Raw genomic sequence first — 27,723 nt, forward strand, 5'->3', positions numbered from 1 at the left:
AATTCAAGCAGAAAGAATCAGGATGAGACAAGAAAGCCAGCTTTAACAGGCTTCTTAAAAAGGCATTTCAGTTCATTAAATGTTTGGTATCAGAAGCTGGGGTGGTGTATTCATAATCACATATCTTATTTACTGTAGAAATCCTTCCAATAAACAGATTTCATCAGACCAGACAAATATTATGGCTGATTTCTGATCTTTTTCCCTCTACTTTATAATCCATCAAAGCTGGAATGTCTTGAGGCATTCCCCTCAATTGTTTATTGTGAGTAAATGTTTCTAAAACTGAATCTTCAATTAGATAAAAGAAGCTTAAAGCAGGACATCAACACTTTGCTCTGACAAAGCACACTCCATATCTTCTTTGGAGAGATTTTCAATTCTTAGACTTAACTTTTAGAATATAAGTGATGTGGGGGCTTAGATTTCCTAGAATTCCAGTGAAGAGGCAGATAAGAGCTTGACACATCTGGCTGTAAAATGTGTTGCCATTTTAGCTGGTTGGCAATTGCAGGATACATGACAATGTGCAACAGATGTTAGAGTATTAATCACCATGTTTTACTTTCTGTGGTGAAGTGTTTAGGAGTTATTCAAATGATAAGGCTTGACAGCTCATGTAAGTTGTTTTCATTGTGCTGAAACTGGAGAAATAATGTGGCCAAGCTGCTCCAAACAGAAGAATAAATTGTCAGAGTCTGTGTGAGGTCTTACTGTTTTGTTTTTTTTTTTTTTAAAAAGAGACCTAACAGCTACTTATAAAGGCTGCTTGGATAATGACCAGGACTAAAATGTCTAAGACTCTGTCCATCAGGAATGAGCTCTCCTCTGAGGGGAGCATTAAGCTTATTACGACTGCTGATTAGCAGCTAGTGACTTTTGAATTAGGGAGATTTTCTTGGTGAAGATTAAAATGGAAGTCTCAGTCCTGTGGAGAAGAGGTGTCTTATTGAAGATGTCAAGCCTAGAAGACTTTCAGGTTCAGGAAATTAGTTATTTCTCCTGGGGTTTGAAACTACATTTTGGATTCCTGGTAGAGACAGGAAGTAAGTCCTCTCACCAAGTCATCTTTACAAATTGTAATATTAGAAAGAATAATTATTCTTTAATTCTTATTCATTGCACTGTTTTGATTAGTATTATTATTCTTTTACTGTGTTTCTGTTATCTATTTTGTAAAAGGTGCAAATGAAGAAGTGGGATGTTCAAAACCATTAACACCAGTTCAGCATATAGTATATCAAATACAAATGGCAGTTACAAGGCTTTGAAAATCTCTGGGACATATCACGCCAAGAAATAAGGCCACTTGTTCCTTTCAAAAGCCATTTATATTGAAGAGCAGTCTTCTGTGTCTTTGACTATGTTACCAGAGTGTTAAATCATTGCAAGTCACTTCTGAATTCTCATTTCCCAGGGGAATATTTCAAGTTTTAGGATATAAAACTGAACTTTTTCTCTTGCCTCAGTTACTCCTCTTTGTTTTGCATGAATTTGAATTGGATAGGCACTTCCCAAAAATGTGTATATAAATATATATATATCCGTTCCGGAAATACAGGAACACAAAATACCTATGTTTTGAACCATTATGGAATATGGGCTTCCAGTAGAGCCTGAGCAGCTACATGATGACAGGACTAAGGAAGTTCTGTACCTTATAGAATCATAGAATAGTTAGGGTTGGAAAGGACCTTAAGAACATCTAGTTCCTACCCCCCTGCCATGGGCAGGGACATCTCACACTAAACCATCTCGCCCAAGACTCCACCCAACCTGGCCTTGAACACTGCCGGGGATGGAGCATTCACAACCTCCCTGAGCAACGTATTCCAGTGCCTCAGCACCCTTACAGTAAAGAACTTCTTCCTTATATCCAATTTAAACTTCCCCTGTTCAAGTTTTAACCCGTTACCCCTTGTTCTGTCACTACAGTCCCTAGTGAAGAGTCCCTCCCCAGAATCCCTATAGGCCCCCTTCAGATACTGGCACGCTGCTATGAGGTCTCAACACAGCCTTCTCTTCTCCAAGCTGAACCACCCCAACTTTCTCAGCCTGTCGTCATATGGGAGGTGTTCCAGCTCCCTGATCATCCTTGTGGCCCTCCTCTGGACTTGCTCCAAAAGTTCCATGTCCTTTTTATGTTGAGGACACCAGAACTGCACACGATACTCCAGGGGAGGTCTCCCAAGAGCAAAGGGTCAGGATCACCTCCTTCGACCTGCTGGTCACGCTCCTTTTGAGGCAGCCCAGGATACGGTTGGCTTTCTGGGCTGCAAGCGCACACTGCCTGCTCATGTTCATTTTCTCATCGACCAGCACCCCCAAGTCCTTTTCCGCAGGGCTGCTCTAAATCTCTTCTCTGCCCAGCTTGTAGCTGTGCCTGGGATTGCTCCGACCCAGGTGTAGGACCTTGCACTTGTCATGGTTAAACTTCATGAAGTTGGCATCAGCCCACCTCACAAGCATGTCAAGGTCCCTTTGGATGGCATTCCTTACCTCCAGCATATGAACCGAACCACACAGCTTGGTGTCATCGGCAAACTTGCTGAGGATGCACTCAATTCCACTGTCCACGTCAGCGACAAAGACGTTGAACAAGACCGGTCCCAGCACCGATCCCTGAGGGACACCACTCGTTACTGGTCTCCAGCTGGCCACTGAGCCATTGACCACAAAATACCTTCCCATAAGGAGAAACATCAACCCTTATAGGACTTGACTTTACCAGCAGAAATCTGGGTACTGATGACCATTCAGTTACAGTCGTTATTTCTCTGCCCCTCAGTTTAATGATGGATAACACATCACTGACAAGTGAGGGTCCAGACTTCCAGACACCTCAGAATATGCTGATTGATACAGTAAGAAAAAAAATAATGGTCTGTGAGTAAGATGATAAGCATCTGCATGAGTCTTTTCAGATCTCCAAACTTTAATTTTCCTGCAAATCATTTTTACGAATTGTTAAATAATTGAAGATAAAAAATCCATCTGTATTACTCAGATTCCAGTTTTAGAACTGATTGTTACAAGAGACATAGTTCAATGTTAGCCATCTGCATTGTTGCTTCTCTCATATCACCCTATGCCTCTAATTGATTTTAATTTAAATCACCTTTTGGTAGAAGCAGATGACTTAAAACAGGCTGGATTTGAACATATGAAAGAGAAATATTGGGGGGGCAAGAGTGTCAGGAACTTCTAAAGCTTGCATCTTATCACTACATATTTTTTTGGGGGGGGGAGAATTTTATTATTTTGCTGTCATTTTATTTGACATTGATTTAATAGGAATAAGATTGAAAATTTTCAACAGAATTTTAATGAAAAAGAAAAAGCCATGCAATATTTTGACTAAATATCATTTTACTTTATGTCTTTCACATTCTGTCAACTTGTCTTATTCTTGCTCTGTCTTGCAAGCCTAGGTTCTACATACGTTAAACAGGATAATGTACACTATCTAAAGAGACAGTACCAGAAAACCCCCAGGAGTTTACTGGAGACAGGTAACTTGGCAGAATGAAAAGGAACTTCACTTAACATCACTTAAGGACAGGAACTTTATTTTTGATTATAACAGAAAAGTTACAGAAAAAATGAAACTAAGACTCATAATTTACTGAACCATTCTGGAAATCTTACTTCAAACAAAATAATTGGTCTGACTCATCATCACAACTTCTGTGGGATCTGAAGGAGTAATCAGTTTGCTCACAGAAATCCTTGCTTTACCACCTCCCAAGATCAGAGTAAAAACATGTCAGGCCATCTATAATCTTGATAAGATATTAAAACCTGAACATTAAATCTAGTCCAGTTAATGACTGCAAACCAGACTTAGAATCATAGAATCATAGAATAGTTAGGGTTGGAAAGCACCTTAAGATCATCAACTTCCAACTTGAAGTAATTAAGAATTTGTTTTTTGTAAAGTAAGACCATTTAAACAAATGAAAATGCACAAAATTTCACTATAATTTTGGGTTTTTTTAATTTTAATTCTGTAGTGTATTCCGCTTCATTTCTTTTAGATAAGATTTTTATGTTGACCATTGTCTGTATTAAAGACTGTGGAAATAAACCTTCAATAAGTATGCTCTGCTTTTATTGCTAATATTGGCTGAAATAGGCTATACTAATGGTGTAAATGAACACACGAAATTAAGCAGTCTAAGATTAAAATAAGTTTTTTTTTTTGTATCAGTGTAGAATATATGCATTCATAAAAACCACTGAAGACTAATTTATAGTCAATGCCAAGAAATAGACACTGCCAAAGTACAATTCATCCAAGTTGATGTAGATACCTACTTAAGGATAACATAAATTTTACTGTCAAAGTACTTATTTCTCTGAGGTGACTATGGAGGGACCCAAAAGTGACCAGCTCAGAAATAAATATGTGCAAGGTGGTTGTCTGCATTTGATCAGATGAATCATAACTCAGGAGTCAACCTGATCAAATTTAATCATTACATGTCTAGGCAAAAAACATTTGGTTTTCTGACAGAAAATCAGAAATCATAATTACTTTCTAATAATTTAAGCTGGTTAAAATACCAACTTGATTTTTGTATTTGGCATCATTTGGTTCTCATGATATTACTTTTGTTTTGATTTCTATGCTTATCACTACAAAAAAGCAGAAATAAATTAAAAAAACTAGTATATGTCTCCTTTTAATGGAATACAAGAGTGAATGAAGATTTTAGGTATATCTTTATCTATAATAATTACTCAATTTAATTACAACTCTGAAACATGAACTTTTGCAAGAGTAAACTCATTTAAGCACGTTAAGTATCAACTCAAAACACTTTTAAGAAATTCAACAGAAATTATGTCAAACAAGATTACTAGCAATAACTAAAGACAATCACTTAGATCCTTTCAATAAATGTGCATCATCCATTGAATTCATGAGCAGATGTCTTAAACAGTTAAGCCTAACTAACAAAACCAAGTATAACCATGTCATTCTGATTCCAACAAATTTTTCCCCCACCACATTATAAATTACTAGAACCATTTATTTAGGTTGAACTGCTTGTAAGATATTAATTTATTATGAAAAGCATTTTGTTAGTTTCTTAGTCTGTTTCTTGTTGGTTTTTTTTGTTCAAAATGTATTTTTATTTTTTGTTTAATAAAATCAACACAGTGGTCTTCACTTGAGATTCTGCTGAGATTGAAAAGTAGCTCGCATAAATGCTGTATTTCTGAGTACTTAAGTTCCTTTACTCTTTTCTACCCTTAATTTTTTTTAACCTGTAAAACCTGTGGAGATTTTTTCATCTATGTGCAATTTTAATTTTCAGAAAAGAACCAGCAAAAAGTAGAAAATTTTTTAACATGATTGAAGACATATTTGAAGGTATTATTAGAGGAGTTCCAGAAGCTAAATTAAACCAAAATGAGAGCTAATACTTGACAAGTAGAGATGCTGTACAGTCTCAAAATAATTAGGTGTTCAGAAAAAGTGATAAATCAACCTGGCTAATGACCTGGTTAAATAAAATGTAAGGAAGCTATCAGATGTTTGGGACAACCATGTTAATGGAAGAATTAAGAATTTCAGTGGCTTGCTTAAAAAAAAGATAGTTTCTGTGATAGAGATGAGGATGATGGGAAAAAAACCCAAACCAAAAAACATTACAACATTATAAATCCTGATGAGATTATTTTTGCAGAGTTTATGGGTTTTATATATTTCCACATATGTATTTTTAACATTCCAAGTGTTAGCTAATTTTCTCCTCTCAAAATGCATAGGTTCTGATGCTGGGTACAAAGAAAGTCTCCAGTCTGGTTTGGAGGTTATAAGCTAATTGAAAACAATTGTGTATCATTTTCTTATGTCCAGGTGAGATGCCAATAAACATATCTACTATGAGGTTATTGTATCTCCAATCTTAAGATTCCAGGTGGTCATAAGTACTTGTTCATCTACTCTATGTTGCATTAAGTGATCAATTCTCTTTGAACATAAGCACAGCTGTAGGAAGTGTTAGACTATTATTGTCTTTATGTTCACCACACATTTTAAAGTAAGAGTCACATCTTTTCATTGTTGGTGCTGGCCTTCTAGCTTTCCTTATGTTTGCCAAAAGCAATTAAGGTGTACAGGATACCAGGACCAAAGGAAATCACAATAAATACTGACAACATAAATTACCTACTTCAGCAAGGTAGAAAAAAAAAAAAATTAATTAGTAATATTAAACTTATTTAATGCAACTCCAATGCAAAAAAATGCAACTTGTGAAAAAAAGAAATTAAAAATTACTCAAACACTTTACAGGATTGAAAACTTACGTGCATCAAAATGAGAAATGTCCCAGGTTATCATTGCAGTCAACTCAGTGTACATCTGTGGTCAAAAATAATCAAGATGGTAGGTTGCATAAGCAAAGAAACAACGAATAAGGTAGAGAATATTATAATTCCCTAATACTAATATAAGAATCCCCTAATAATAATACAATTCCCTAAAATCCAGTGATGCAAATTTAATCTAGCATATATTTCCGTGTACTAGTCTCATCAGTTGCAAAAGAAAAGAGGCAAGAGAGCTGTTTGAGAAGGGTGAGAAGAATAAGAGGAATAGCAAAGACCTTCCATTGTCTCTTATACAGAGACAAGATGCGAAACATTGGTCTTGATTGAGAAGAGTAGAATTGATTTGGATTTGAAAAAGATTTGGATTTGAAAAAAAAAGGCAAACCAGGGAAGCTGCATATGTCAGGGTGCACAGTCACCTGATACAGTTTGGTATAGCTGCCATAACTACCCTCCAGCTGGGCTCAAGCTGAGGAGCCCGGGAGAAGCAGTGAGGAGTGATCATTTGTTTTCTAAACTTGTTGGAAAGGAGTGAAAGAGATGATGGTGTTCTGGGTTCAGCTCAGACTAGTACAATGTCTGTTGACCCCAGGCAGAAAACACAAAGACAAACATTGTACCTGAAGGAGGAAAGGAAATTGTCTCAGTGCGCAGCCTGCCAGCCAAACTGAAGTCAAGAGAACAGCAGCTGCCAGGCAGTTAGTCTGCATCTCAGCAGCTACACCCCCATCATCACCCACATGTGCTGAGATCACAGATAATTTTGTTTTCCTGTGCATAGGTCTCCTGATTAAGACTGGCCTTGACAGCACCCAAACATGGCAGCAACCAACCACACTGAGTGTTCCAGCTGGTTGGCACCATATTTAAAAATGGTACTGCATCACAGCTAGACAACTGCACATTTCTTCCACGTGCTTCTAGAAGTATACCTAGAAAAAAATAGTCTTTCCTGAATTTGTCTCCACCTGTAGAACACTGCTGCTGCCGCAACCTATTCTCTGTGTCCACCCTCTTCCCTCATATGTGTTATGTGACTGCATCTGATGTTCTTAGCACAGCCATAGGGTTACTCTAGACACTAGCCTGAAAGCAAACAGGACAAAGTGAGAGATGCAGTCCATATGAAGTGACCCACTGGGAACTCTGGACTGTCTTCCTCTGTCAGAAGGTGATTATAGCAGGGAGTGGCTCAAGGCATCAACTCAAGGTCTGAGGAAGAAAGGGAGCACCCTCATGGTAGATTAGATTCTGCTCCTGACTGAGCATTCTTGCACCTCTAAGAGGACCTCAACTCACTGAGAAGGGTGTCAGAGGTACATCCTCAGTGACTCCCCCCAGGTAGGTGCCTACCATAGCCTAGTGCTACCCACAGACCTTGAGATGAAAGACACCACACATTGCCCCTAACATTCCTTTTGATTGATTTTTCCGAAGTCTGGATGGCTTTCTTGCATGTTTTTTCCTCTTCCCAAATTCTGATATCATTTCTGTTAAAGCAGAGTTTATACATAGTTCAGATTTGTGTAAAAGGCTTTGTTAAAATAGAAGTTACTGTCTGCTGAGATATGCAGATGTCTTTGTAGGGGCAGTCTAGGTAGAGATCGAAGATAATAGGGTTAGGGATAGGATGTGAATGGAGACAACAATCAAGAGTCTTGGTCAGACATTGCCCTGCATGTTAAGTACCTCTAGCAGGGGAAGGATAGGATTATCATTTCTGGCTGTGTAAAATGTAGAGGAAAGAAGAGAGGCAAAGAAAAGTTGTGGATAAAGAAGGAACAGAATGATCGAGGGAAGAGAAGTAAGCAGGCCATGATTGTAGCTCTTAGGGATAGGGAAGGGGTTGAGAAGGATGTGGGCAGGAAAACTCTCTGAATAAAAGACCATGGAAAGATGAACGGAAAAGCCAGGAACTGGCAATGATTCCCAGTGTGAGAAGTGTGGGAAGGGGAGTCAGATCCATTTTTTGACAGGTGGTGGTAGAAGGCTGAAAGGTCTCATTGCATTGCTTCTCCAGTTGCTCTTGAGACCTTTGGTGAAGCTATACCCTGCTCAGATAGCTACATGCACATTCCAATCCCTTTCTCACTCACTTCTGGGAGAGACATAAAAGAGCCGGAGGATCTTGTCCACATATGATGCCTCCTCTCAGAATGGCTTGTAAGCATCCTTCTGCACAGTGCTGATGATCCAGTTAGCATTCAGGACCATGTTGTCCATCCTGTCTCTCAAGACTAACCTTTCTTCAGTCAGGTGGCTGAATGCAGAGTTCTCCAAGACTTATCAGGACTCAAGTGAGCAAAGTTTGTTATTATCCTTAAGTAACCTCAGAACTCACAACTGTAATGAGCAGGTAACATCCGCCCTGATGAAGAACGGAATAAGGACCACACATAGGCTGATACTTTTAACCAGGTTTGCCTTTTTGTCTCACCTGTGGAGAGTAGAGTATGTTGAAGTGTCCGGTGTGATGGGATTCACGGGCATAGCTAACAGTGCCAGACACAAAGACTGTTTTTCCAGGAGAGACTTGATAGTCAAAGGCAGCAAAGGTTCAGAGGGTGATGGCAACTCATTTCTCCACTTGGGTGGACTTAGAAGATGGCCAAGGCTCTCTGTAGAGAATGACTGTGGAACATGGACATTCTACACCCACTTCTGATCATCCTGTTTCCTGCCCCACATATCCCACCAGTGAGGCACTGTGTCCGGAGTGCCAAATCTCCACTCTAGGGGACAGGTATTTTGTGCAAGATAACATATGCATCCTGCACATAGACACAGCACAGACTGCTGATTTGGGCATGTGATGCATTCAGGTAAAACTTGTCTGCCATGCATGGGCCAGAGGACAGAAAGAAGATCTTGTGGAATACACTTCGTGAGGTCACAGGGCCTGTGCCAGCCGACTAGCAGTTGGGAAAAGGATACCTTGTTTTGGGAGACTATGAAGGTAATAGGAAGGATGGGTAGACCACAAGCTTTCATATTCTAAGCACATAATTAGTCAGTGAAACATGTAAATTGTGTAGTTAGTACTCATAGTCCAAGCAAAGACAATTAAGGTGACAGGGACAGTGAATTCTTGCAAGGAGTAAGTGGAGTGAACGTTTAATTTCAAAGATGATTTCCAAAACAGGTAATCTCTTATAGTGGTTATCAGTTAAGAGAAGTAAAAAAAAAGGCAGTTAACACAGTGATTACAACTACTCCTGACCTATACAGACTTTGCTCAGCAATTTATACTCCTCAAATTAGAGTACTGCCAAGATATTCTACTCAGAACCCTTACGGAGCATTTCAATGGTTCTGCTCACACAAAAAGTCAGGCAAACCATCTTTATGATCACATAATGAAAGTGCCCTGTTATTCAAGCAGCAATACTATTATAGTCTATCTTTAGAAAGAGGAAGGGGCGGAGAATAAGATATATTTGCACATAAGATATATTTGCATCAGCAAGGAGGAAAAAGGTGAATTTATACAGAGGTACTGAAAACAGGACAGCTGGAAAATCTCTAAGAAAGTGCTAATGCATAATTAAGTCTGCAGGAATAATAACACTATTTACTTGATTTGTTTTTCATGTCTGAGAGATATATTTTTTAACTGATCAGGGGCTCCTGAAATTTTTGTGGTTCATATTTATTTAATGACTACTTTTCACATTTGATAGCTTGTTCAGAAATTTTATATCGTCAAAACATGTTTGTGCAGATAAGACACAGGATGTGGCTGTTCTTCCTGGCTTAGAAAGCCCGTCCAACTAATGCTTCTCTGTATTTCCTATTTCATCATTCATTTCCTGTGAATGTTTGTGCTGGAAACTAAGTCAGTTAAAAATCTCTAGGAAGGGTGCATGAACTCATAGAAAGAAGTTATTTAATAATTCCAATTAAAAATTGGCTTTGTTTTGCAGTATATGCTTACTCATATATAGTGGAATATTGGCAAAACCAGTTAAGATGGGGCAGTAAGGACCTAAAAACAGCTAGAAGGATTAGCCAGGTTAATAAATGGTTAAAAGGGTGGTGTCATAGTCAGGGGTTTGGGTGTCTTGAACATGGGACCCAAGTTTGTAGGCCAGGTCTAGTGGGGGCTGGTGGAGCTGGTCTGATAAAGAAGGGGAAGAGCAGCTTTGGTAGGAGGCTTGCCAGGCTGGTCAAGGATGCTTTAAACTAGATGTGTTGGGGTAGGGGGGAATCATTCCATCCCAACACACCCAGTCAGTTGCCAGCACCTAGAATAAATGCTCGGAGCAATGTGGAGACATTCCAGCTGCTTCAGCCAATGAGCTGGCTTCGTTTGGAGCTCGGCTCAGATGCCTCTATACAAATGCCCATAGCATGGGGAACAAACAAGAGGAATTAGAGATGTGTGCATGTCTACAGGGGTATGATATTATAGGCATCACAGAAACACGGTGGGATGGCTCCTACGACTGGAGTGTTGGAATGGAAGGTTACAGACTCTTTAGAAAAGACAGGCCTGGCAGGCACGGAGGGGGAGTTGCCCTTTATGTTAGGGATAGGCTGGAGAGTATGGAACTCTGGGGACAGGTGAGCAGTTAACAGAGAGTTTGTGGGTCAGGGTTAAAAGGAAAACAGTGATGGGAGGCATTACTGTGGGGATCTGTTACAGACCGCCTGATCAACGACAATCTGCGGATGAAGCATTCTATAGGTAGATAGGAAAAGCCTCATGCTCACAGGCCATCGTTCTCATGGGTGACTTCAACCACCCTGACATCTGTTGGAATGACGGTACGGCCCAGCACAAGCAATCCAGGAGGTTCCTCGATTGTGTGGAAGACAACTTCCTTCTGCAAGTAATAGAGGAGCTGACAAGGAGAGGTGCCATGCTTGACCAACAGGGAAGGGCTCATTGGAAATGTGACGCTCCAGGGCAGCCTTGGATGCAGTGATCATGAGATGGTTGAATTCGAGATCCTCAGGACAGTGAGAAGAGTGTACAGCAAGCTCACTGCCCTAGACTTCAAAAGAGCAGACTTCGGCCTCTCCAGGAACCTGCTTAGTAAGGTTCCATGGGCTATAGCCCTAGAGGGCAGGGAGCCCAAGACTGTTGGTTGATATTCAAGGATCACCTGCTACAAGCTCAGGAGTGCTGCATCCCAAGCAGAAGGAAGTGCAGCAGGAGGGCCAGGAGACCTCCTTGGATGGGTAAGGAGCTCCTGAGGAAAACTCAAATGAAAAAAGAGTTTTATAGAAAGTGGAAGCAAGGACAGGCGGCCTGGGTAGAGCACAGGGATGTTGTCTGGGAAGCTAGGGACCAGGTTAGGAAAGCTAAGGCCCAGTTAGAATTAAACTTGGCTAGGGATATTAAGGATAACAGGAAGGGATTCTACAGGTACATAGCAAATAAAAACAGACTAGGGACAACATAGGCCCCCTCAGGAAACTCTCTGGAGAACTAGCTACACAGGATTTGAAGAAGGCTAAGGTTCTGAATGAATTCTGTACCTCAGTCTTCACTTGCAAAAGCTCTGATCGCACCACCCAAGTCTTGGAAGGCAGACGCAGGGGCTGTGAGAATGGAGACCTTGGGCCCACTGTAGGAGAGGAATTGGTTCGAGACCATCCTAAAAATCTGAATGTGCAGAAGTCCATGGGTCCTGATGAAATCCATCCACAGGTCCTGAAGGAGCTGGCCAATTAAGTTGATAAGCTGCTGGCCATCATATTTGAAAAATCATGGCAGTCAGAAGTTCCCAACGACTGGAAAAAGGGAAATATAACCCCCATTTTCAAGAAGGGGAAAATGGATGACCTGGGAAATTACAGACGAGTCAGTCTCACCTCTGTGCCTGGCAAAATCCTGGAGCAGATTCTCCTGGAAGGCATGCTAAGGCACATGAAAACCAACAAGGTGGTTGGTGACAGCCAGCATGGCTTCACTAAGGGGAAGTCCTGCCTGACCAATTTGGTGGCCTTCTATGATGGGGCTACAGAACTGACGGACAGGGGTAGAGCAGTTGATGTCATCTACCTGGACTTGTGTGAAGCATTCGACACTGTCCCACATGGCATTCTTGTCTCTAAATTGGAGAGACATCAATTTGATGTATGGACCACTCGGTGGATAAAGAACTGGCTGGATGGCCGCACACAAAGAGTTGTGGTCAATGTCTCAATATCCAGCTAGAGAACAGTAATGAGTGGTGTCCCTCAGGGATCAGTGTTGGGACTGGTCTTGTTTAACATCTTTGTTGGTGACATGGACAGTGGGATTGAGTGCGCCCTCAGCAAGTTTGCCGATGACACCAAGCTGTGTGGTTCGGTTGATACGCTGGAGGGAAGGAATGCCATCCAGAGGGACCTTGACACACTTGTGAGGTGGGCTGATGACAACTTTATGAAGTTTAACCATGCGAAGTATTTGAAGGGGGCCTATAGGGATGCTGGGGATGGACTCTTCATTAGGGACTGTAGTGATGGGACAAGGGGTAAGGGGTCAAAACTTGAACAGGGGAAGTTTAGATTGGATATAAGGAGGAAATTCTTTCTTGTTAGGGTGGTGAGGCACTGGAATAGGTTGCCCAGGGAAGCTGTGAATGCTCTGTCCCTGGCAGTGTTCAAGGCCAGGTTGGACGAGGCCTTGGGTTATATGGTTTAGTGCGAGGTGTCCCTGCCCATGGCAGGGGGTTGGAACTAGATGATCTTAAGGTCCTTTCCAACCCAAACTATTCTATGATTCTATAACGGGAGAGAAAAAAAACCAGGAGGGTCCAGTGCAGTGAATTGATCAGGCTCACTTACTGGAACTGTAAACCAAAGTATTATTTCTATAAAGTAAATAGATTGCTTAAAAAATATTTGGAAGTAAGAATCCAAAATTTTGTGCAATTTTTTCAAGGAAGTAAAAAACACCCAGAATTTAGTTTTCTACCTCATCTTGCAGCCTTATAAGTTCTCCCACTTGAAGCAGCCTTTCACTTCTGCACTGTCTGCATATTCTCAGATCCCCTTTTAAAACTAACATAGTCTTTTAATTAAATGGTTTGAAAATTGCGGGCCCTTCATGCATACTTGCTAAATGATATTCTAAAAGAGTCACATTTCTGTTTTCCACAAGGAAACTCTCTCAGGGTAAGTTTGAAAACACAATTCCTCAGTCACAAAGCTGTTCAAACAGGGTTCTGTCACCGTGTTGTAGCTTGCCTTGTGTTGCACTCAGTTGCACTGTTTGTTTAACAAGACAATGAACTGTACTACTTAACAGAATTGGGTTACTATCACCCTTTCACCAGTCCAGTTTGCAGAATAGTGGTTGTTTTGCCCAGAGGGACACAACAATGAACCAAGTAAGGGGATAGGAAAAGTACTTAGAGGAAGAAATGGGATAATGTTAAACTAGCATTGCCACCGGAGAAAGCTTTGCATGAAACCAGTGATGATGATGAAGATGATGATGATAGTGACGATGATGATGATGACCATGATGATGCACTGTGGTGTTCAGTACAGTAATTATGAAGATATTGTGATGGCAACTGTAGTCCAAATAAACACTATTTTCATCCCATATCTTGCTCATCACTTTTATCACTCACTTATACTGTAACATGATAAAAACATAATAAAGTATGTTATCATTTCAATGAAACATCTCTATTTTTTCAATACATTTTAGTAAACGTCACTATTAATTTGCCCAGACCTAACTTGTAACTTTCACAGCCACACAGTTTGTCCATGCTTGGAGAGCAAAAGACAAATGGATTTATGAAGAAAACAAACAAACAAATAATGGCAAAGTTCTTTATGGAATAATAATCCTTCATAGTATTTTACCTGTATTTTGAAGCTTTCTGAAAAAATATCCATCAGTCATTTAGTCTGATATTCAGCTGATACACATTTACAGATAAAATTACAATGGATGTATGCCAACAATGACTGTATGGAGGTGTAGGTCTTTGTAGTACGATAGGGACTTCTGAACTATATTTCTGATTAATCCTTCTAAATATGTGTATTTTCTCAGAGAACAAGTGATTAAAAAGAAAGGCAGAAATACAGTTAGCTTATTTATGGGAATACAAAACATAACAAGAAATACAGGCTTTATACAGGCAGAGGAATTAACTTATTGTAAATTAATGCAGATAGTTTTAATTAATAACAAAACTCATACTCTGCCCACCTTGCCAGCTTAGATTTAAGGGAAAGCTTTGAGAAATATTTATCTGGGCAGATGTCTCACTGAGAAATTGTACAGAATATATCCAAGAATTATGCAGTCCTTTCAAAATTAATGTTGTTTAGTTAGTTTTGTAATTAGGAACATAATTGAAAATACAATTGTTTGAATTATTAATAAAGCCCAAACTGTCTATGTGTTATCCACTCTGAATAATTCTTCCATGTTTAGAATGAGAACAGACAGACTACTTAGAAAATTCCTATAGCTCCACTGACAGAAATGATCTAGTAATAAAGTACCAAAGTTCATAACTACAACACCTTATTTATAATTTACATATTTTTATGTTTATGTATTAGAATTCCATTGTATGTTTGTTTGTTATTACAATAGAATAATGACAGAACCACTTTTTGCTGCATAGGGAAAACTTGTGCTACTCCTTGGTGCACAAACATTGATTAATTCAGGAACTGAAGAACTACTAAATTAGGATCAACTTAGGAAGCTTAATTCCATACAAGAAAATCTCCTGTGAACCCTAAGACAGTTTTACATTCCTTTGCTCTTCCTTCTGCCTAAAATTAAGTATGTTTGGACAATACATGCATAGCATCTATAGAAATATTTTCACAAGGTGAAACTCCTTTATCAAACCCTCAAACCTAGATTCTCTGCTGTCATGGTAGCCTGGAGTGGTTACATGTGTGGAAGGAAAAGAAATTCCCAAATTCACCTTAGGTTTGTGCTTTTTGCTTTTCAGTGGCTCAAAACTTCTGTAATACATTATATCAATAACTACAGGTAGGTGAGTGGCATAAGCAGGGACACTTGCTCATAGTCAAGAGTAATTACCTTTTCCATCACTTCCCCAAAAGAGCTGACTGCATGTGCTTATGATGAACATATAGTTTTCGTTCTTCATAATGCAAAATTACTAACAGACATGGTTAATGCCTAAAAAATAACTTTTCTTTACATTCTCGCTTGCATTGGTGCTTCAGGAAAAAAAAAAAAGAAGGTTGTGCATGTACAATTTTGCACATTAAATGAAGAGCAGCATTCTCAAATGCACCTGAAACTAAAATCCTTAATTTCTATACCCCAAATAATTTGGGCACTGGAGAGCTAAACTTTAATGCTCTGAGTCACCCTGAAAGAACTTTTCCTTTTTTTTTTTTTTTTTTTTGCTTTTGGCAAGTAGGAGGAAAGTCTTCATTGGGCTAAAATTAGCTCCAGTAAAATAACTCCTGCTTCCCCTAAGAACCGCCAGTGTATATGCTTCTACTATTACAGCATCTAAATACTGAGAAAGTTGCCTAGAAAATATGACAAAGTCTCTAAAGTGAAGTTATGTAAAGTACATAGACTGGTTTTGTGCATCAGTAGCATACAATAAACATTCAGTCTCCTACATATTGTCTAAACATCTGATTAACTTTTAACACCTATTTAGCTTTTCTAAAATGCCTGATATTAAAAATATTTCATCATTTTTGGAATACTCATTTGATCACTTGTAGCATCATCACCTGAATGGTAGACAAATTGCAATTAAGTAATGAAGTTTCTGTCAGGATGATACTAAAAACTATAAATTTTCAAGTCCTAACTCCACATTTTTGAATGGGATTTCTCCATCAAGAACTTTAAATTCTCCATATCATGGTATATATAAAGCAAAATAAATTCTTCACTATTTTTGTCCTTTCTGCCATTTCTTAGAATCATAGAATCATAGAATAGTTAGGGTTGGAAAGAACCTTAAGATCATCAAGTTCCGACCCCCTCCCATGGGCAGGGACACCTCGCTCTAAACCGTATCACCCAAGGCCTCATCCAACCTGGCCTTGAACACTGCCAGGGATGGAGCATTCACAACTTCCCTGGGCAACCCATTCCAGTGCTTCACCACCCTAACAGGAAAGAATTTCCTCCTTATATCCAATCTAAACTTCCCCTGTTTAAGTTTTAACCCATTACCCCTTGTCCTATCACTACAGTCCCTAATGAAGAGTCCATCCCCAGAACCAGTATAGGCCCCCTTCAAATACTGGCATGCTGCTATGACGTCTCCACGCAGCCTTCTCTTCTCCAGGCTGAACAGTCCCAACTTTCTCAACCTATCTTCATATAGGAGGTGTTCCAGTCCCCTGATCATTCTCGTGGCCCTCCTCTGGATGTGTTCCAACAGTTCCGTGTCCTTTTTATGTTGGGGACACCAGAACTGCACACAATACTCCAAGTGAGGTCCCCTGAGAGCAGAGTAAAGGGTCAGGATCACCTCCTTCGACCTGCTGATCACACTCCTTTTGATGCAGCCCAGGATACGGTTGGCTTTCTGGGCTGCAAGTGCACACTGCCGGCTCATGTTCATTTTCTCATGGACCAGCACCTCCAAGTCCTTCTCCGCAGGGCTGCTCTGAATCTCTTCTCTGCCCAGCCTGTAGCTGTACCTGGGATTGCTCCAACCCAGGTGTAAGACCTTGCACTTGTCAGCTTAACTCAGCTATGTTGATTTTGCTTTTAAAATACATTAAGGCAGGAGTATATTCACTCCAGTTGTAAACTTAAAACCTGAAGGCCAAAAGATAATTTATTTTGGTGATTCAGAGAAAACTCCAGGAACAAACTTGCCAACAAAGTTTTCAAGCTGACAAGCAGGTATTCTTTATTGCGGCACCGGGAGACACAGGGGATAACTCCTCCTAACGTGTGTCCCTGTATTGCTATACAAGCCATCCTTATATGGTCCCTGGGCATACATACATATTCATGAGGCTACGTATGAATTACATCATTTTCCAGAGAGTTCCCCGCATGCATACAGAATTGTGGTGGTGGTCTCTGGGGGTCGTTTACTTCTTCAACAATCTTCATAACTTCTGGCAGCCTTTGAAACACAGGCAGTAGATGCTCATACCAGTTTAATTGTTTCGTTAGCACCAGAGACATAATAATCCTCCCATCCTCCTACTTATCATTTAGTTTAACTGTAGCCCATCCTGGACACCTGCCATTCCCAGATACTCCCTATCCCGGTGTCCTGTTCTTCTAGACTGTTTTTCTTAAAACTATGCTGACTATAATGATTTATCTTGTGAGAATTCTCAGTATGTTCTCTAGCTGTACTCTATTTTGTTTTCTATGTATCATGCACCTCAATAATTTTCCATTGCTACTGTTACAAAGCCATCAAACTTAATATTACTTAAAACTGATTCTCAAGGTTTTAATATATTCCATTTTGTGATTTTGTGCCCCCTTGTCTCATTGGTCTGCTCTGACACCATTTATGGGCAACACAAGTTTCTCTGGTTTGAAACCCCAAATCTGTCCTGTTTAGTCAATATAGTCACTGCAGAAAGTTCAGACTAACAAAAAAAAGAATGCAGATTTCACAGCAGTTGATAAATAGGGAAGCCAGAAACATTTATTTTAATACTACTACTACTAAAAAATTAAAAATATTTTGTTTTTCAAAAAAACACAAGTTTTCCATTTCAAAAACAAGTCTCCAAGTCTCTAATTTTCAGTTATGTCAGTATGAATTATGGTCTACTCCTTGACTACATCTTTACTACCATAGCATGCTTAATGCTTCCTGATCCTGTGTGTCTATTAACCACTTATTACCTCTTCGCTTGATTTTAACTTGGGTTTCCTCCAATTCAGGGACTCTGGTGAGGAGTCTTAAACTTCTTCTGGCACCAGTTTAAACAAGCTCCCTCCCGAGGCTCTATGAACAGAGAACACAGAGGTTCTTCTGGAGAGTGATGCAGGGAAGGGGTCTAATTAACTTTTGTCTGAAAATGAGACTATCTCTACACTGACCAAGGAACGGCTTCAGCGATATTAACTGTCTCACTTTAGCAAATGCCCTCTCTGGCAGCTAAGTATCTAAAGTACAGCGGTGACTCCCCTTCCGTTTTTGCATTTTTCTTTGTGTACTAAAAGGGTTTCTGCCCTGCAATTTAGGCTTTAAAGGGGAAAAAACCCAAACCAACCCATATTTCTCCTATAAGCAATTATAAGAAAAAAAAAAAAAAAAGACACAGTGAAATTGCACTAATATTTTTAGAGAAATACCAGAAAGAAGCTGAAAATCATTCACTGCCCCTCTGAAGTGTTTTCTCTCTTACTGTTTCACGAAGCCCTTATGCAGCAGTCAGTCAACACCATGTGAAATGATGGTCTGTGAACCCTGAGAGCACCCGGTCACCTAAGCAACACACAGTGCCCTTTCACTGGCCCTGGGCCAGGAGTGTTTGTGGCTTCCAGGAAATTATAGTCATAATGGTGGCACTTAGAGGCAGAGACTCTCTGCTTGCCCGCACCAAGGCTCTGAATATGCTGGGTAACGGGCTGGAAGCTGTATTTGCTCTGGTGCTGTCGGAGGGAGTGGGTATAACACAGCCACAGCTGGCCATCGGGTGCTGTATCCAGAAGCAAATAAGAGAACAAGATGAAAAGTGAAGAAAAATGAACTTCAGCCGAATAGATGAGTTAAATTTAAGACCCAGTGAAACTAATTAGGAGAATAAAGTATCAGTATAATTACGGTTCCTTTGCCTCCCCCCCTCCCGCCCCCGCCAGAAAAGCATGAAAATAAAGCTCTGTTTTCCTAGCAATGTAATGTGATGAAAATGTAATATATCACCAAATACCAAGTAACATATCTTATTGGCAAATAAGAGAAGCAACTCTGTTCATTTACTCCAACACTGAGAAAGAACTGAACGAGATACTTTTTGTAGAAAATCTTTATTTTTTTATTCACAAAGGTATGTATGCCACTTAGAAAGGGAGAGCAAACTGATTCAAAGCAATAATATTCAGTCTTTAGAAGCTGAATGAGATAAGAAATAACACGATATGCTGCCTACGTAGTACTCCATTAAGAGGTAAATTCATGATTTTTATTATTTAAAACAACACCCTGCAGGCATTAGCTAATTCTCACAGCCTCACAGAGGTGCTGAGGAAGAGGTAATGGGTGTTTTGCCAAATCATGTTCCATCTAAACAGTGAACAAAGCAAAAAATCTCAGGAACTCTTTAATTGCAGCCAGCACTCAATTCTATGAATCTCTTGTAAGGAGTATAGAACAGAAGCCAAAGTTTAGAGAATTGCTGGTGATATTGCAGACAAAAGGAGACATTTGCCCTCAGGGCAGACACATTAAACTGATTGTGGGATGACTCCAAGAAGACCACAAGAGCTTGAGTCATCCTACAACTTCAGTCACATGCCATTTTCACAGGAATACCCTGTAAGGCAGGGAATGCAGAGAGGAAAAACTAACCACCTTCTCTCTCTCCTGGGCAGACGGCATTGCAGCCACTTAGCAGAACGCAAGATATTACAGCTCGGTGGAAAAGAATACTCCTGGGTAAAAAAATGAGTGTCAGTGTACGTATGGTTCATTCATGCGGCAGATGACTTGCCATACAAGAGTGTCTGTCATAGACACCTATTTAAGAATGGGATAAGCTGTGCTCTAGTGATAGGTCTAACTTTTTATTAGCAAGATGATGGATAACCTTTGACTGAATGCTTAAGTCCAAATATCTAAGGCTAGATGAGAGTAAGAAGTTAAAACCGTTTACATTTTTGAGGATATATATAACAACATATAAAGACAAATATGTATATTACAGCTATAATTATTCAGCCTATGGTCAAGCTCTGTTTCAAAACTATACATAATTACATATGTTTTATTAGTAGGGGTATTTCTTCTGGTCAAAAGAAACCCCACGACCTCAGACCAGAATCTGCTAGACATCTCTCCTGCATGCCCACACTTTCAAATGCATTTAAAAGTGACACTGCAGCCATAAGGACTCAAAACATAAAGATACTACAAAACTTTTGAATGGTCAGTCTGAAAAGAGCTTTCTAGGATGGCATATTTTCCAGAAAAGTGCTACAAAACGTGGGGTAGTAAGCAGGGAGAAGCTTACTTGGTAACCTACATTATTATCTGAGTTAATTCTTTCTCTTTTTTCCACATTCTTCATATCACAGGCAAGGGTGGAAATGGGCTACAAATATAAGTTAATGTGAATTCCGGAATAGCAGCATATCAATACATCACAAAGAAGACCTACCTAATATTATATTATAACTTAAGTTGACAAATATTTTAAGACATGCTTAAACAGAAAATCAGATTATTGAGTAAAGTGAGGTTATATCTAGAAGTACCTTTTTTTTTTCTTTGAGTGAGGGTGAGAGAGAGCAAATGAAAGCTGTAACTGAAGACTTTTTACATAATGCACACATTTCTTTTTAATTTTATTAAAGAAAAAGATTATAAAAGGGTATATCTGAGAAAAAGGTATTATCTCTTTCCTGTGAGACGAAGTCTGACACAAGGAATGGATGTCATATTCATAAGGCAACCAAGCAGAAAAGCTTAAAAAGCATACCTTTGATAAGGTACCTTTACGTACCTTTATGGTCTGTAAAACCATAATCAGGCTATAACATTTATTAGAAGACAGCAAATGCATACAATTAGTGTTATATATATATATATTATATTAGGAGAGGGAAAGAAGGAAAAATATTTAAAAAGCTGCAATCTACCTTTTGGTGGTTCTTTCAACCCTTTTTCTTCCATCCCCATATGGGGGGAATTTTTATTCTTCTGTCTGTTCTCTTTCTACAAGCCTGGTTTAAAAACTGATTGCATTTTTCTCCCCTGATCTCAGCATGCTTTGGATCAGACCTTACTCTAACAGACACAGGCTAATTTGTGCAAGACATTTATATTATCTTCTTCCTGCTGCAGTCATGTGCAGAAGTTATATTTCACTTGTTTGATGGCTTCAGTTAATGAAGAATAGCCTCAGTTCATTTTAACTTATGCCCAAATATACCAGCTGGATGTAATATTGTGACTGAGCTTTTATTATAAAGATGTCATGATAAAGATGACCAACAGTTTTTGGAGAGAAATTATCAGACTTCCAGATCCCATGTTATCCGCTTATTGTTCCATGGCTGAAAATGTCAACAACAAAAAACATGTTCTCATTTTCTAACAGAACTCTATGAGATACAGAGCAAACATTTGCAAGATAATTCAATCAATTTAAAAACATTAGTATCTTCCAAGTTTGTACCACACAGCCTTTTAAAATCCAGTCTGACAAACTTTTATAACTTACTGGGTGATAATTAATCCTCTAATTTTGTAAGAAAAACTTAAAAAAATTAAGCCAAAGGGACAAAATCTAAGGTAATGTGGAAAGTGGGAACGAAGGAGAGCGCAAGGATCTTAAAACCTGAATTAGAGCTGTTTAAACAGGGATTAGGAGCTTCGGTGCTTGCTAACATTAACATAAATTTCCCATTGCTTTGGAGCAATCAGGCCCAGATGCTTGAAGCTTTCTCACAATAATTCAGCTATCTGCAAAATACTGAATGGGAAACTAATACATCAGAAATATGATGGGAAATAAAATGAACTCTTCAGGGTTCTTAACTTGCTTGTGTCTTACAACCATTATGGATATTATTCTTAGCAAATAGACACAGATAATTAAATCTCTGACTCCCTTGCCAGGTAATGGGTAAAATGGCACCCGCAATTTGTTGTAAGAAGTAGAAATAAAACTAAAACTATACAACTCTGAGGATGCTAAAGCACGTATTTGACATATCAGTTTGCCTACAAAGAATGTATAGATATTCCTATTGAATACAAACTCTTTTCTCCTGTGAAAAATAATTAATATACGACAAACTAGTAGAGGGCCTGATAATGTTTGCTTGGTATTAAAAGTGCTGGATGACACTCCAATGCAAGGGTTTAACTGAGTATTTCTGTTAATAATTGTTGCAACAAATGCTCCTATTAGTAGTAGATACAGTCAACCAAAAATAAAATGAAATCTACTCTTTTAAAAATAGTCTGCTGCAAGATTTTACAAAGAGAAGTGATCCTTAGCAATTAGAAAATGAGTTTCTTATATAAAGAATATACATTATAAAGACAAGACATGGCTCTCACACCTGTTAAAGTTATCTGAAAGGCCTTATAATTTTGTATCAAAAAGTCAAAGAACAGTAAGAGACTAATGCAGGAAATTACTGTATGCATGTTATTAGGCAAAAAAAAAAAAAAGGAACATTCACTTTGAAACAGCAAAGTCTTTTATTTTGAGTGTTTATTATCATTAACATATCACGTCAGTATTTATTTCTGCTTAGTAAGCTAAAGTACTTTCATGAAGAAAACACATGGTATGTAGGTTAAGCAGCAGCTTCAAATCTCTTGAATCTTGTGCATGCTCATTCTGTTAGATTTTGTCATCAGTGCTCAATAAATTAGCTATCGTATATATGATGAGTCAAAGAATTCAAGAACATCAGCTCTGATTGTATTGATGGAATCACTGTATGGCAGAGTTGAAACTGAACCACATTACTTTAAGGAGATCCATCTGTGAAAAATCTGTTGACCCCATCAGCTAGGGACACAGACTTCTATGAGCTCTCGTAGTTGCCAAGCTTTGGAACACAAGTAATAAATATTCCCAATAAAAACTGTAATTTCAAAAAGAAGCCAATATTCTGACACTAGAATTATTTAGGACAAATGATGAATATAGGGACATACTGCTGTAATGATATTTTGGGGAAAGTTTGTCCCTGTTTTTCATGTAATTCATTAACCTTGTTTAAATAAAATTCTGGTATTTAGATCACATTTATGGTAACAAAATTTTAAGAGCTTTGAGAGAAAGCAGCTGCAGTATACATTTCAGATTCTTTCCCCTACCATACACAATCAGCTTCTTGATTTTCAGATAGTATCTTATAGCCTCATTTTTTTCCCTTGAGCTCCAAGACCTAACACTAAGGGGCACCAGAGAACTGAACTGCATCTGTTCAGATCCACCAGGAACCAGCTGCTGCAGCTAACATTGTAAGTTATTCACCGTGCTAGGTGGAGAGGGAATGGTGTTTTGGGGGAAACATAACAGGCGAAACAATAGTTCTGCATGACAGATTCTCTGTTACAGAAAACTGTCAATGGAAAAGCAAGGACGTGCTCATTTCGGGAATGCTGAATGTCTTATTATAGTTTATCACTAGGTGTTGCAAAAGAACTCTCCTCCAGACAAAAGTTAGGAAATGTGTGAAAATAATGCATGATGTGAAAATGGATTTTTTTGAGAAGCCAACTATACCGAAAAAATACAAGCAGATTGACTTAAGAGTACATTTGCTTTGATCCTAGACAAGTGTAAACAGAGGAGCACAGACTCAGGAATTCAATCTTCCATTAAGTTTCAGAAAATCTGGAGATAAAGACTATGACTAAGGAGATAAAGAACAATTCTAATTTCCAGTGAAATGCAAAATTGCCTCTCATTTCCCCAACAGAACAAAAGGAAAGCAGTATTTTAAGAAAATATGTAAGTTAAGCATGTTTGCAGGTGTGGACTTCAAAAGCAACCTCCTTCACCCAGAGTTTGGCTATCAAATAGAGAATAACTGAGTAGCCAGTGCTAGAGTCTTAAAATGTTAGACCTGATGTCAAGAACCTGATTATCCCAGTTGGGTTTTCTTTCATCTTGTTTCAGTCCCTCTATTGCACCACAAAATATATAACCAAACAAGCAAAGTATAATTAAATGATACTGTATGTCAGAAAAGTAAAGTTCTTCTGATTCCCTTTTAAAAGCTTGGTCATGGTCTTGTCCCAGAACAGAAAGTATTACAAAAATGCAGATAGACTACAGGGCCTGGTGTGTCAAATCATTGTAATCAAAGCTCCAAAACCAAAATTAATAAAGTACCATTAGCAGATGGTGTGAGCTGATTGACTGAGAATTGCAAACATGCATTCTGAAATGAGTACTGTATTAGCACTTATTTTTGTGTCTTTAAATAGTCTATAAAAAAGAAATCCACAGATAACTTCCGTTCAGTGTAGAATTTGACTCACAGATCTTTTAAGGACAGATGAGACCATTATGGTAATGAGCTCTGACCCCCAGCATAACACAGGGCATAGAACCTCTCTCAGCAATTTCTCGAGTCTGCGTCTTCTGTTTGAGGTATACCATCTCCTTTTGAAAGACATCCAGCCTTGATTTGGAAATTCCAACACTTTACTTGGTAAGCTCACACCTCAGTTAACAACAGCTGCAGTCAAAAAATATACAAGTTTTGTCCTCCTCTAATAAAATTTAGTCTCAGATTTCTTCCCACTACACGTTTTGAAGCCAAGTCAGAGAGCTGTCAGTGATGGTTTTTAAGAAATAAAACTTTCTATAAACAAATAATGGAGAAAAGCCACCATTTGGGCTACATTGTGGACCTTGTTCAATGGCCATTAGCAGTTCTAATTGGTCCCTTACCTCAGGGTGTACAGAGCTTCTGGACCCCAGTCCAGTGGAGAAATTCAAATACATGTCTTGGTGATGCTATGGCCAGATAGCATACCTTATGTCCTGAGAGGAAGACCTTGTAACTCCAGGTCTTCATCTGATAATGTTCAACTTCTAGCTGACACCTCTTGTCTCACATGGGATCCAAGTTTTTCTGTTGTTGTTACATTAAGGTGTGTCACCAAGCAAGATGCAGGCAACTTAGTAGTGACAAAACAGTATGCTTATTTAAGCAAGGGACCCTGCTGGTTGGTACCAAAAAGAGATGGATCTCTGTTGTGGATCTGAATGGAGCTCATCTGTGATTCATCACTCTAGCGGGAAAGTTAAGCCTGCTCTGTCTGCCTCTGTCTTCAGGCAGTGAGATTTGAAGAGTGTAACACAAAAGTCTGTCAGTATTTACCCAGCTTGTGCTGGACCAGGGCTTTGCAAAACTTCTCTTGGGGGAACAGTTTGTGGCTTATGGGCATTATGCTTCCCAGCTAGCTGGCTAAAAGACGGGCAACTGTGTTCAAGCATTTTAATGTGGGGCCAAAACCTGCCAGGATCCAGTGCCTGGAGTTTCATATACCATTTGTGATTTACTCTGGCAAGGACAAGACACGGGCGACAGAACGCTCCAGCCACCATCCTGTGTTGGCATGGGCCAGAAAGCGAAGGAGACCTTTAAGGAGAGAAGGCTAGAGGGTGGTACCTACCAGTCCCTTCCGTGCGACAAGTAGAAAGAGTTGCACTGAGGAAGCCCTTTGGAGGGCCCATGTGGTCCCCAGTGCCTCTCCCACCTCCTCCTCCTCCTCCTCAGGCGGGAGGAGGCAGAGTTGCTGCTGCTGCCAATGCGCCAGGATAGAGAGATCTCGGCGCGGGAGGAGATGACGCAAAAGGCAGAGCTCCCCCCAAAAAAGTGTTTCTCCAGGACGAAGATGGCGGCAACTTAGCCCAGGGGCCCAAGATGCCTGTGCCCGTCGGGGGCCCCCAGCCAGGCAGTTCCGCCCCGTGCGCCCGGGGACACCGCGCCCGGCGGCAACAGCGGCGGCAGCCGCAGACCATTGTCACCAGCAGCGGCGGCGGCCCCGGCAGCCTCCTCCTCCTCTTCCTCTTCCTCCTCCTCCTCTTCAGCATCCTCGGCAGTGCTCTGGGAGCCCTGCAGCAGCGTCTCTCCAGTTAGAGCGGAGGGGGGAGAGGAGAAAGAGGAGACGGAGACAGCGGTGCAGGCATCTGTGCCGCGGCTCGGGGTTGAGGAAGAAGAGAGCCGCGGCGGCGGGGAGGAAGAAGAGGCGAGGAGTCCTCCCGGAGCGGTCCGTCGGCAGCAGGGGACGCGGCATGCAGCTGTCCGGGGGCAACGGGCTTTTCTCAGGAGGGAGATGGGGAGCTGCGGTCTGACCATGCCTGGGTGAGAGGGGGAAAGGACCAGCCGCGCAGCCCCGCCACCACCAACTACCACCACCATCTCCTCTCCCTCCTTCTCCTCCTCTCTGCGTTATTGCTCTTATCTTTTCCACGGCACTCCGCGTTGGATGGACTGGGGCTGCTTCGTGTGGTGAGACCAAGGCAGAGCCACCGGTGAAACCCAACAATATCTCAGAGGAAGAAAAAGAAGAAAGAAAGAAGAGGGAAAAAGAAGGGGGGGGGGGGGGGGGAGAGTGGAAGAGGGAGAGAGCGAGCGAAAGAGGGAGAGAAGGGAAGGCAGGCAAGAAAATACCCCAGTCTTTTAAGTCAATGCATATTGTGGTGACACTGGCAAAGGAGCCCTCACGGTGGAGTCGGCCAGGGCTGTGCGTTCCCAAAATATGACCAGGGGTGCTTGGATGTGCAGTCGGCAGTATGATGACGGCTTAAAAATCTGGTTCGCACCCCGGGAGAACGAGAAACCCTTCACGGATTCAGAGAGGGCTCAGAAATGGCGACTGTCCCTGGCATCGCTCTTGTTTTTCACAGTCCTGCTCTCTGATCACTTGTGGTTCTGCGCCGAGGCCAAATTCACGGGGACCGGAGAGAAGGAGCAACCGCCGCCCGAGAAGCCGGAGCCCGCGGAGCAGGAGCTGCTGGCGGGCATGGGGGAGCCGGCGCCCCCCGCGCCCCGGCTGCTCGCCCCCCCCTCGCCCTCCCTCCCGCCCTCCCCCGGCAGCAGCGGCGGCGGCAGCAGCGGCGGCAGCGGCACCAACGGCACCGAGCACGGGCACGGCGAGGCTGCTTTCCTGGGGAACTCCACCGCCAGGCCCCTGGAGACGTGCCCCCTCCTGGGCTCCTGGTCCCGGCAGTGCTTCAGCGTGGGGGACGCGGAGGAGCTGTGCCGGCAGCCGGGGGGGCCCGGGCGGCCGCGGAGCGCGGGGCAGAGCCCGGCGCCCGGCTGGGACCTGACGGATTTTTACCTTTCCTTTTGTAATTCTTACACGCTTTGGGAGTTGTTCGCCGGGTTGTCCAATCCGGACACTTTGAACTGCAGTCTGGATGTGGTGCTGAGGGGGGGAGGCTCCTGCAGCCAGTGCGTCCAGGCTTACCAGCGCTACGACCAGCACGCTCAGGAGAAATACGAAGAGTTTGAGGTTATGCTCCAGAAATATTTACAGTCGGATGAGTACTCGGTGAAATCGTGTCCTGAGGATTGTAAGGTAGGAGCCCCTGATGTGTTTCCTGTCCCTCGCTGGCGGGCTGGCGTGCCTCCCTCGTCTGTTGTGGCTGCCGTGCTGCTTGTTTTAGCTGCGGTCTTTGACCCTGGCGCCGCCGGCCGTCGTTTTTAGGGTGCAGTCAGAGCTGCTGAGGGTGTCGATGGGGAGCCCCCGCTAGCGCATTGCTAAAAGG

The 27,723-nt window shown here is 41.0% G+C and overlaps 1 protein-coding gene across 1 annotated transcript in view; it reads left to right on the top strand.

Moving 5' to 3' along the window:
- Positions 1–24,663: 24,663 nt before the first annotated feature.
- NALF1 (NALCN channel auxiliary factor 1) overlaps positions 24,664–27,723 on the top strand; it is a 474,418-nt gene continuing 471,358 nt past the window's right edge. The window contains exon 1 of the mRNA XM_061377804.1: positions 24,664–27,533. Coding sequence (XP_061233788.1) covers positions 26,712–27,533 — 822 coding nt within the window. The 5' untranslated portion in view covers positions 24,664–26,711. The remainder of the gene's footprint in view (positions 27,534–27,723) is intronic.

This window comes from Neopsephotus bourkii, unplaced genomic scaffold (assembly GCF_033783945.1).
Source record: "Neopsephotus bourkii isolate Nb327-2 ecotype Australia unplaced genomic scaffold, CSIRO-AGI_Nbou_v1 NB_1760, whole genome shotgun sequence".
NCBI classification, from domain to species: Eukaryota; Metazoa; Chordata; class Aves; order Psittaciformes; family Psittacidae; genus Neopsephotus; species Neopsephotus bourkii.